General features: G+C 37.8%; 1 protein-coding gene across 2 annotated transcripts in view; it reads right to left on the minus strand.

The window, feature by feature from the left end:
* SPINK5 (serine peptidase inhibitor Kazal type 5) overlaps positions 1-12,026 on the minus strand; it is a 70,608-nt gene extending 58,582 nt beyond the window's left edge. For both annotated transcript variants that reach the window (XM_081135247.1, XM_081135246.1), the window contains exons 1-4: positions 11,926-12,026; positions 10,669-10,694; positions 5,870-5,994; positions 3,552-3,624 (exon numbers count right to left, since the gene is read on the minus strand). In XM_081135247.1, coding sequence (XP_080991373.1) covers positions 3,552-3,624; positions 5,870-5,994; positions 10,669-10,694; positions 11,926-11,980 — 279 coding nt within the window. In that variant the 5' untranslated portion in view covers positions 11,981-12,026. The remainder of the gene's footprint in view (positions 1-3,551; positions 3,625-5,869; positions 5,995-10,668; positions 10,695-11,925) is intronic.
* Between the last annotated feature and the right edge of the window lie 214 nt (positions 12,027-12,240).

Genomic DNA, 12,240 nt, shown 5'->3' on the forward strand with positions numbered 1-12,240 from the left:
TAGCTGAGCCCCTTTCGACAATGGCAGTGCAGTTGCTGACACCCATAGCCTGCCCTGCTGTGATAAATTTTTCTCAACAAGGAAGCAGCAGAGATAAGATGTATTCCTTAAGCAAGAACATCACAAACTCCCACTGTTCTAATCTAAAGTTTAGCAGTTTTTAAAGCATAAATGCTGGTCAGATTGACACAGGCTGCTATTTAATCTCCAGAGTGGTGATAATGCTTATTTTGGTCAATTTGTTTAGATTTATAGTTGCATTTTGGGGGAAAAGATTTGCTGACCTCTTCATTCAGCCAGATTCTGAAATGTGAACCCACCGGGTAACTGTCTGTTGATTCCTAAACCACAATAGAATAATTAACAAAAGTATAGACTCATTTTACTTATGAAAATAGTTTTAAATTTTCTAAATAGAATATTAACTATCCAAATTCAATAATATATTAATCTACTATGATTAAGTATGATTTACCCTAAGAAAACAATAATATTTTAACATTAGCAAATTTATCAAGAAATTTATTCCATTAGTAGACTAAAAGAAAAAAATCAGAAAACTATTTCAGTCGTTTCAGAGATGACATACTTCAAAACATATTCAGAAGATTAAGAACAGAAGGGAACTTCCTGACCTTGCTACAGTTTATGGAAAAAACACCTAGAGTAAACACTATACTTAAAGGAGAAACTGTAGATCTGTTCTCGTAAAACAGGGGAGAGAGGGCCATTTGATGTTCATTGTTATCACTACTGTTTAACTACTGAAATTTTAGATCCTGGCCAATAATATAAGGAAAGAAAAATAAATGAAGAAGTGGTAAAATTAAGAGGGGAGTTATCAAACTTCTGTTACCTCCTATTATATGCAGAAAGTGTGATCAACTACCAAGAAAAAAACAATAGAATTTACAAAGAAGTTATCAGAATTAACAGAAGGTATCATAAAGTTGTTCAATATTAGAACAGTCTATAGAAATCAATAGAATTTGTCTATACCAATAATAACCAGATAGAAATACCACAACTAACAAAATACCAATCAAAATAGTATTTTCTAGGTGTTTGCAAAAATTATAAAAATCGCTGTAGAGTATACTTTATAAATTTAATAAAGGACAGAAATTATAGAAATTAATGAAAAGGTATTCTGTGCTCTTGAGTTGGGCAAGTTAATATTATAAAAAGTAAATTTTATTCAAATGAATTTATAAATTCTTTGTATCCCTAATCACATTGGGTTCCTATACTCAAAGTTGGGTGTTTTCATAAACTCAATAAATATTTTATTTCTAATAACTATATGAAAAAACAATTTATGCATAGGTAAATCAAGTTTGAAAAGGGTGAACTAAAATAGAAAACTTGACTTATTAGTTATTCAATCAATAAACTAATCTGAAAAGAACAGAGAGCTCAGAAAACACACATACACACATATGAAATTAATATGCTACAAAGATTGCAACCTAAATCAATGCAAAACACTAAGTCAATCAATCAATTAAAAAACAAATCTCTACATGGACCAAATACTTTAGAGGTTAGAAATTATGAAGAATTTGACTGGGATGGTAGAAATGGAAATGGTAAAAAGGAGTCAAATTTGGGATAAAATATTTTCGAGACTGCCAACAAGACTTATTAGAGTTGGAAGGTGAAAGAATGACAGACTAGTGAAGAAGAGATTGATGATGCACGAGGGAGCGAGGATGTCTGTAGGAGGAAAGTTCTTGAACAGGTAGAGTAAGTGTCAGGGTTAATTTTTGATGGGAGGAATCTAAGCAGAAAAAGTGGGTAGAATTTTCTCTTTTATAGTGAAGAGAAAAATAACAAAAACAGTGTAATTGCATGAATCCATTCAAACATAGGAAAATAAAATCTAGATGAAAATTACCTGAAAAGCATATGGCCAAATATTGTCTTAATTTATAAGTAAGCAGTTTCCTAGGGAACAAATCATGTAACCATACAAACTTTACCTAGAGGTAAACATTCTAACTCAGGGATAAAACGTTAAGTCTTAAAATTCTGTAAATTTATTTCTCAAAAGTTCTATTTGATTAAAAGTCAGTAAATGTGTGTCTACATATGAAAACATCTGACTAGTCATATTTTTTAAATAGCAGGTTTGTTAAAATGGGTATGTGTGTGTGTATTTTATTTTTGAGTCATTGCTTGTATTTTATATTTTTAAATACCATTGATGCATCAGTTTTTCATAACAGAAAAAGAGGAGGGGAAGGGAGAGAGTAAATCTTACAGAATGAGCCACTCTCTAAGTGTGAAAAAAAAAAAAAGAAGGCAGATTTGAACATTACTAGAAAAATTTTCTGACCACCATAGATTTTGTAAAGTGCAGAAGCAGGTCCTTTTTGCTCAGATAAAGGATTTTCAAATTGACTGAGTGGTAATTGGGCTATTGTTTTAAAAGTGAGACTGGTTGAGCCCTGGCAAGGAATGTGACTAGATTTTCTGCGGAGGCTGAGGTTCTCAGACATTCCTCAGTGACATCGACAAGGAAGATAGTATAGCTTGGTTAGACCAGGGATGTTAAAGTAATTTGGGTGTGCCTGCCATGACTGATTATTTTAATTAGTTGTCAGAGACTGGAAAGGAAGAAGAAGATTAATATGGAGAAGCTACATAGGAGGCCTGGAGTGATGTGGGTAGTGGTCAGGATACCTGGGGATGAGCCCAGCTTTGTCGATAATTTATTGTGAGACATTATAGGAGAGCAATGTTCTCCAATCTGGACCTAGAGCTTGTATTCTTTTGTATAAATTAACTATTTTGCATAAATTAAAAATATTTATAAAGTTAAACGGTTGTATGTTAGGTTGCATTTGTGTAGCTTCATTCTCATTTTATATCTTTTTTTTTTTTTTTTTTTTTTTAACCACAGAACACTTTCGTTAAACAAATATTGGCCTAAATCCTAATCTGGAAAATAGATTTAAATAAGTGACTCTAGCTAGATTAGGGTAAGTCTCTCGGGGTTGGAAAAGATAGGCGGTAGGAAATAAAAGAAGGAAAGAAAAAGGAGCTAAAAGGAGGCAAATGCCTGCTGACACATGTTACACGCTGTAGCTGGCTTTTTACACTTGGTTTCTCCTTTGACCTACATTCCATTTCAAAGATGCAAACAATGAGAGTGAGAGGTCCATAAATGGTCCAAGTGACATAGCCAACAAATAAGAGCTCTGAGGTTTGAACTTCAGCTACACAGTCCCATGAAGGCTCTTGATGGAGCTAACGCAGGACAGGACGAACGAGAAAGGACCTTGGGAGGCAGACTCCACACTGGCTGACTCCACCCCTCAACGCTGTCAGTGCCCAAGTGTTTTCAGAGAGTTGGGTCACGGGTTGGGCCTACGGACTAGCTGTGCCGGATATTTAGCCCACCCATGGACTAAGCCGTGTTCCCTCCCTTCTTAGTAGCTGGCTTCATAACAGGTATGACCTAGTAATTAGGAAATAAATAGTTCTACGTAGAGGCAAGCATAATCTTGAAAGCAAATATGGCAAATTGACTTTAAATCGTCTCTCACCTTTGCTGGAGCAGCGGCTGTGGTGGCTCTTGCTAAACGCTGAGCCCTTTTCTGGGTTTTGGCTTCTTTTTCCCTGGAAGAGAACAAGAAATAGCATAGCTTAGACACTCCTGTCCAACTTTTAGGGATAACAGCATACATGGTCAACCTAGTTTCAACTGTTCTCAGCCCAGTCTGGCAGGTCAGAAGAGGAGGTATGCCCAGAAATGAGCACAGGGACCACAGATCTCTCCTCAGTGCTGAAAAAATCTCCAACATGGTCTATTGGAAGCAAGAATCTCTATCTTTAGCTGCATATTAGACTACTCTTCTTAAATATTTCCAACTTCCAGGTGGTCACCAACTTTAAAGCCATCTGTGCCATTGTTGGAATGCTCTCTCTGAAACACCATATTCACGGCCAAGTAGTATTCCACAGTGTGAATGGCCCGCAGCTTTCTTACCCACTTATCTGCTGATGGGCACTTGGGCAGCTTCCAAATCTTGGCTATTGCAAATGAACATAGGGGTGTGTATATTTTTTTGAATTAGTAGGAACTCTCACCTTTTGAGACAGCTTGATGGGCCTGGAGAGTATTACACCAAGTAAAATAAACCAGTCAGAGAAAGACAAATACCATATGATTTCACTTATATGTGAAATCTAATGAGCAAAATAATCTAACAAACAAAATAGAAACAGACTCATAGCTGTCAGAAGGGAGGGAGTAGGGTGGCTGGGTGAAAAGGTAAAGGGATTAAGAAAAAAATAACAAAATAACCTCATAGACAACAGTATGGTTATTACCAGAGGGAAATTGAGATGGGGGGAGGCAAGAGAGGGAAAGGAGGGATAAATGGTGATGGAAAGAGACATGACTGGGGGTGGTGAACACATAATACAATATACAGATGCAGTATTATAGAACTGTACACCTGAAACCTATGTAATTTCATTAACCAATGTAACCCTAATAAATTAAAGAAAAGAAAAGAGCATATGCACACTGAACAAAAATCTACCTTCCTTTTTTGGTCCCAGTTCCATCTTCTAAGGACCCATAGAGCAACTTTAGCAATTTGAGGATAGTTTTTGTGCCTCGTACAGTCTCTTTTTTTCCAGGTTAAAAAAAAAAAAGTTTATTCCAACATACTTTACATAGGTAATAAAAATAATAATTGAGTGAGTGACTTCAAATGATTAACCACCTTATGTGTGTTAAGGCATTTTATATTTGTTTGAAATTAGTTTTTAGTAAATTTATTATTTCATAGTATCAGTCTACTATCAAAACATCCTATGAAACAAGAAGGAAACTTTATAGTAAATAATACACCTACAGGCTTACATTCAGCTTTCAAGAGAACATGAAAGGATTCTTCAACCTTCCCTGGGCCACACCCCACCCTAGGTCTGGCCCTGCCTCCCCTCCCCTTCCCACAGTCTCTTCTCTAGAAGTAGCACATGTTGTCAGAACCTCATTATGCCAATATTATTGACTGTCAAATTAAATCCCCTGACATATACCAGCCTGGCATTTAAAAAGCTAATAATCCCATAATGATCTTAACTGGGTAAGCTTAGCATCGGCTCGGTACCAGTGTTGAAGCTTTGATGTTGGGTCAGAGACTGAGAACGACCTTCCTGCTCAAAAGCAAATGAGGACACTTTGACTTGAGGTTTTGCAATTGATAACTCAAGCCATCTTCCACTTTTGCGTTGTCGTTGGAGAGAAGGAAGTCATTGCATAGATGTTGGTTAACTTCCTGGATACTAATTCTTTCTGAATTTCAGGTAATTGCAAACTACAATTAACTTGTTAATCCATCTCATTTTAGTATAATCCCAACCGTCGGAAGGCACTGGCAGCTCCCTGAGTCAGGGTGTATCCTGCTTAAATTCTTCTCCTGGTTGGCTGCCACAAGAAAAGTTTCACATCACTCCCCAGGGCCTTTTCTCAGTCCCTAGGGTACAACAGGGCCTGTCTTAACAGGCCCAAGAAATCTGACTTTCTTTCTTAAATTAATTTTTTTTCAGAGCCAGGAAACTCAAATTGCAACTACATCCTCAAAAGACTATGAAGTTTTACATAAAGTACTAGTCCTGGGCCCTCTGGGTGTGTTGGAATACCACTTGTGTGATTATTAAATCTCTCCAGGTGGGTGGCACTTATCCAACTTTATCTGATGAGAGATGCCAGAGTGATCTACAAACTGTTTTTATTTAACCATTTAGATATGAAAGATACATTCACCAAAACATAAAAAAAGAAGACATTTACTAGTTCAGAGGTCATCTGGTAACTCCAACACCTGGAAGAAAGAGAGACTTTACTTACAATATCATTTTGCACGTGGCACATTTGTTGAGGAACAATATTTCATCAGGGCTTTGAAGTTTTTTATCCTGGGGACAGAAGAGCTTCCCATTTTTCATCAATACCCTATATTCATTGCACGTTTCCTAAGGGAAAGATGGAAAAAAAAATTGTGTTTACAGAAACCTCATCAAAGCAAGACTTTCCCTTCTAAGAAGCACTTCCTTCAACAATATTATTTTTAAAATACTACCCCTTTATAGGGAAGACATTCACTCGGTTGTTACAAATAACACAAACAAAAATAGTGATTCTGTATATTGTCGATTGGAGATCGCAAATTCCCCTAATAAGCATTCATCTAAAATAATTAGTGAAATGGAAAGAACAACGGACTGGGTGTTAAGACCTGAGTTTCTATTTCAGGGTTCTCATTCACAAGCCCAGTAGCCTTAGCAAATTAACTTCTCAAAGGCTCACTTACTTTATTGGTAAAAATAAGGAATATAAATATATGCATTTCACAGGTCTTCTGAGTATTAAATATAACAAGTATGTAAAAAGCCCTCCAAGAATGTCTGATGCATGTAGATATTCAATAAGACTAATCCCCTCCTTCCTCTTCTTTTATTATTATTGTTTTGTTTTTGTTGTTGATGTCATTATTATTGCAACATGCTGATGGCACATATAAAACACCCAGCACATAGTAGGTCATAATGTGCTGTAAGAAGGACTCTGAAAAAGCGGCGGGAGGACTGAGACACAGTGCGTGGGCACCGGACACGGTAAAGAGCCTCTGCTGTGTCCCCAAAGGATGTACCCAAGACACCAGCTCCCGGAAGTGTTAACAGTTGTTCAATTAAAAAGTTGACAAAAAGTTAGAAGTTGAACGAAAGGACTCCTTGCTCATATATGTTTGGAGAACATATTTCTAGACTAGGTCCTCTTCTGAAATAAACCTCAGATCCACTGATGTTTTATGGACAGAAACTGACTTAAAAGCTAATGGAGTTTCAATTTCCAGGCCCTTTGCTGTCACATCCTCTGGGAGACCTAGTCATTCCATATTTTCAAATTTGTATTTTTTTTTAAAAGTTCCCCCATCCCCATCCCAACCACCATCACCCCCATCACCACCAATGCCACTAATACCATCACTACCACCAGAATGAAATCTTGAGAATCTATGGAAAAACTGCAGTCTTCCCAAAACTTGTAAATCTTTCCCTCTTTCTTTCATTAATTTGTGTTGTTTTTTTGGTATGTTCTCTGGAACTACTATTTTACTATTCTGTGTGACATCCTTCAAGACATGGAGTGCTATGCTTGGTTTGGGCTCTCTTTTGGTTAAATGTCGGTGGCAGCACTGTATCAACTTTAGGGAGGAGAGGGGAAATGATTCTGAATAGTATTTCACCAGGTAATGCAAATGCGCCATTGATTTTAAGCTCCTAAAAAAGACTGAGTGACATATGGGAGTCCTGCAATAAAATATATTGAATTAAGAAATGCACAAAAAGGAAGAACCCTCCTTTTTAAAGATCTGTCCACTGTCCTTATTTCCACCCATTCTATTATTTAACATGATTTATATTCCTTATTAGTCTCACAAATTCAATGGACCTTTAGAGCAAGTCTGTGAAATTAAATTTTTGTTTTGTTTTGATTTTGCCAAAAAAAATAAAATCTTGCTTCGAGATGCTTGTATTAGAAAACAATTAAATCAAGTCTTTGCTCCAAGTCTGACAAATACAACCTCTCCCAAAGGATTGATTACAGGATTTTATTCGGCTCCCTATAGCTTTATAATAACCAGTCAGTCAGTCAACAAACACTTATGAAACTACTTCCCTAGGTGCCAAAGATATAGCATAAATGGTCAAAGGGATCTCCCTTGTCTAAGTGTTGCTTACCATCTAATGAGTAATGATGTATCTAACCTAGTTAGGTACATCATTAAACACAGAGGCAGTTGGTAGCACCTGCAGAATGATTAATGGTGAAAAAAGTAACTAAATAATGTCAGAGACCAGCCCTGGGAAATTTTTCTAAGGGCAACCTACTGAAATATCTCTAAGTTTATGATCGCCACCCAGTGATCTTATCTCAGCAGCACAGTAATAATTTCTGACAGCAGACTGACAACTGGGCCTCCGAGATCTGTGTCTGCTCTCTGATTTTATAGTGTCTTACGCCAGCACTGAAGTCACTACTTAGCATGCCAGGTAGAAATGATTCTATAAAATCTAGGTAGAAACTTTGTCATAGAACCAAAGAGCCTGGTGTCTCTGTCATGGAAACACATCCCTTGTAGCCTGGCCGGGTAGCTCAGCTGGTTAGAGTGTCATCCTGATATGCCAACTTTGTGGCTTTAATTCCGGGTCAGGACACATACAAGAATCATGATGCATAAAAAGTCAGTGTCTCTCTCTTGCTCTCTTCCTCTCTCGCTCTCTCTCAAATCAATCAATAAAATAATAACAATAAAAGAAATACATCCCTTGTGAGGTGGGTCTTAAAGAAAATATTTAAAACAAAGCTTCATGATACCACTAGAATGAAGCTTTAAACAGTTTTTAGCGGTTAAATAAGAGCATTATCAATCAGAAAAACTCCTCAATCGGCCTTCTGCACTGCCCCAGTGACATGAGCCCCTGGTTCCTACAAAGGCCAGTCTATTTTTCCCAGACGAACAGCCCAGGCCCCAGGAACAGGTGAAGAAACTTGTTCACAATGTTTAATCAGTTAAGATGAGACTCGATGCTATCCTTGTGACTTATGGAACAGGAAAAGGCTGTAACAGCTGAAAGCAGCAGTTGGGTTTTTCTCTGGGAAGTAATATGGTCCCAACCACGGCCACATAGAGGGTTTTGAGACAGGAGCAGATGCGGACCGAATGGGGAGGCGGCTTTCCACAGCTGCTTCCTCGCTGCCTCACTTCCAGGCCTTGGGGCGCTTCGTCTCCTTATTGTTGCTGCCTTTTGTGTTCTCCCCACATCTCAGGAAAACCCGAGCCCTCTAGGGCCAAGCTCCTCCTGTTTCCTTCGCTGGCTGTTGTATAGCCCAGTGTCCCTCCCTAGACATCGGAACAGAATGTCCCAGGAGCTGGCAGGGCCCCTTGTCTGGGTTAGAGCACTAGGGAGGTTGCTCTGGCTTGAGAATGACCCTCTGTGATGACAAATGTAAACACAGGGCAGGGGTCCTTGCAGATACTACAGCGCTTTTCCATGCTGTTCTAGCTCCTGTTTATAACTCCCAGCGAGCTACTCACTGAGCTTGGAAAATACAATTTCCAGCACCGCAAGAAAGACTAAATCAACAGTTTTGTTTCTGACAAAAGGTCCAAGGACTGTGATCAGAAACATTTCCAGAGAAATAATTACGTCTCCGTGTTCTTGCTTGTGCCAACAGGAGAGGTGGCTAAGTTTAAATTTCTAAAACACTTTTTAGTAAAATAGAGTTTAATGGCATAAAAAGTGTCAGTGCAAAATCTGACATATCCACTGGAAGTCATCGCCCATTGTCATAGACTAGAAAAAAAATACAGCTTCATGAAAAATGAGGTTTACATAATACAACCTCCAAGGGCTCGTGCCCCTTGGGTCCCCACAGCCCGGGCTCTTTCCCACTCCGTGGTGCCCCTCACTTATTCCAGGGCGGTGTCTGCCCCTCTCCTTGAGTGGCCAGCTTAGATGAATAATAGACACTATGATGAACTTCTCCAGAACTTTCCAGTAAGAAGTTTCTTTTTAAAAAAAAAAAAATGGTTGTAATAAAATATAGCAAGAGAGTATTTTACCATAGTTCTAACAGTTTCACTGTAGAAAAAAGGGTTGTTTTACTGTTTAATTATTTTAATGTTTATGGCTTGCAAGAGACATAGCAAATACTTGTTTTTAGTGCTGAATTAATTGCATAGTTGCGTGTGTGTGTAACTGGCCCTTTTAACTTTTTTTTTCAGACAGGTGAAATGATTAGGTTCTATAGGAAATTATCCTTTTATCTCTCAAACAAAAGGCCTCTAAGAAAGAGGGAGCGAAGCCCCTCCTGAGTCTGGGCCTCTGCACCAGGGATGCTTCTGCCAGGTCCGCTCCACAGTGCAAACATCTTCCGGATCTTCCCCCATCACCTTCAGATCGCTGTTCTAATGTTAGCTTCAGGGAGCACTTACCCGACAATCCCAGGAAGAACTCACACCAGCTCCTTCCCCAGAAATTTCTACCTTCCATCTTTGTTCTTCTCACAACACTAACCAATATTTAATGTACTATATGTTTTCCTATTTGCTTGTTAACTTGTCTCCTCCAGAGATGTAAGCTCCACGAGAGCAGGGCTCTTGTCTATTTCCTTTACTTTTGAATATCACCCCATCTCAAATAAAGTCTAATGCATAATAGATGCTCATTAAATATTTATTGAATGGAATGTACACTGACCATATACAAGATACAGCCAAACTCCTTTTAACATAATAATCACAAGAAAACTTATATCTGCTTCCTGTGTGTGTCATGACCCTTTCAGTTGGTAAGCAGATCAATAGTAATTCATGGGTCTGTTTCTTCGTGGAGTTTTACAGCACCCTTACAGTGTGGTAGATTGCCTCTTGCTCAGATCCATTATTATTAATACACTGATGTGTATGTGTGTGAGATTCATGCCTTGATTTATAAAGACCCGTTTCTGTGTTTTTAGCAGAAGCTATTAGTACATATCAGTGTAAGGTGTCTGTATTATTAACATCGGGGTGTTGTCAGTGAACCTTTTTTCTTTAGAGATCTTGGAATGAATTCATGAACGAAAAAAGCAGGACTAACCTGATTTTCATTCTCACTGGCAGCATCTGAAACACAAAAAAATACAAATACCAGAGTTAAGGGAATGTAAAATATTTATAAGTAAGGCAAGCAATTCGCTTAGTGTAGTACCTTGTTCACTTTATTGGAAATATGCTAGAAAATCACAAATTTTTTTTGAACACATTAAAATTTACCATGGCAAATAAAGTGAGGACACGGCCCCAGGGATCAGTACATACACTTGCAAAGGTCTACTCACTCAGAAAGGCCCAATTACTTTGGAAAATGATATTCATATGCTTTCTGAACCCCTCAAAATATCTAATTTGTAAAACCCTTTCATAGCAAAGTATGTCAGGCCTCTTTTAAAATTATAACCTAAATATCAATCCTATCATGTCAATTATAACTTGAAAGCATAAAATTTAGATCATATATACACCTAAAATTAAAATTTCTGATTTCTGGTAACATTGCCTCCTTATTACAGCTACAAAAATGAAAGATATAAGAATTAAGTTTAATTAAAATCACAGACTATATTACACTCCCTCATTATGAGACACCCGTTTGTACCTACACATTGATTCTAGAAAACTAGACATCATAATATTCTTCTGAAACTCCAACTAGGGATTCCTTTTAAATAATGTAAATGCTTCAGAGCCAGATAACTCTAGCCTAGGCGATCTGTGTTCCCTTCAAAGTCAAGTAGCAAATGCAGAAACCTACCTCCTAACTCCCACAAAAGTCCCTTACCTTTTATAAGAAGTACCTTAAACCCATTTAGCACTTGAAAACACACAAATAAAATATGCCAGAAGGCACTACTGCTTTAAAATAAGAATAGATGATTGAATCTAAATTTTAGTACTTTATAAATATGCTATTTAATGTATACACACACATATAAAACATACATCTAAGTTTTCAATATCTATTACATACATAATTCCTATTAGTATGAATTGATATGCTTGGTAATGGGGTCAGATAGAGAATCCGCTAGCTTTTTAGAACTAATGTAGACTTGCTGGAATAATTTCTCGTGGCTAGAATTCAGGTTATCTCAAACTACTTGCCATTTCTAAAGCTAACAACACAGTTCTAAAACCACATATATAATTCTTTAAAGCTCTGTGTCTGGCAAGGTACTTCAGGATTACATGCATTTCTGTAACCTTGAATACTAAGTATGGGCAGGGGGAGGGAGACAGGTCTCTGCCCAGGGCTGAGGTTTGTGGGAGAGGCTTAGATTACATGCAAATTGCTTACCTTGTATGAGGCAAAGAGCCAGGCTCAGAAGTACTGGCACTGCGGTTATCTTCATGACAAAGATGGTGTAAACTGGCTATAAGGCTGCTCCGTGCATTGCTCACCAGCTTGTGCTCTAGGACTGAACCCGGGGAGATGCAGCTTACTTTATATATGCCGGTGACACACACCCACAGAGCCAACATTGCAAAACCAGTTGTTCAAGGTCGTGCTAGCCTTAATATACCCCATCAATTCAGCTTCCATGCTTTAGGAGCCTGTCAAGGTGGCAGATTTGGACAGATAATGTCTCTTTCCAAAGTAGTTCTAATGTTT

The sequence above is a fragment of the Miniopterus schreibersii genome (assembly GCF_964146895.1).
Source record: "Miniopterus schreibersii genome assembly, chromosome: 4".
Classification (NCBI taxonomy): Eukaryota; Metazoa; Chordata; class Mammalia; order Chiroptera; family Miniopteridae; genus Miniopterus; species Miniopterus schreibersii.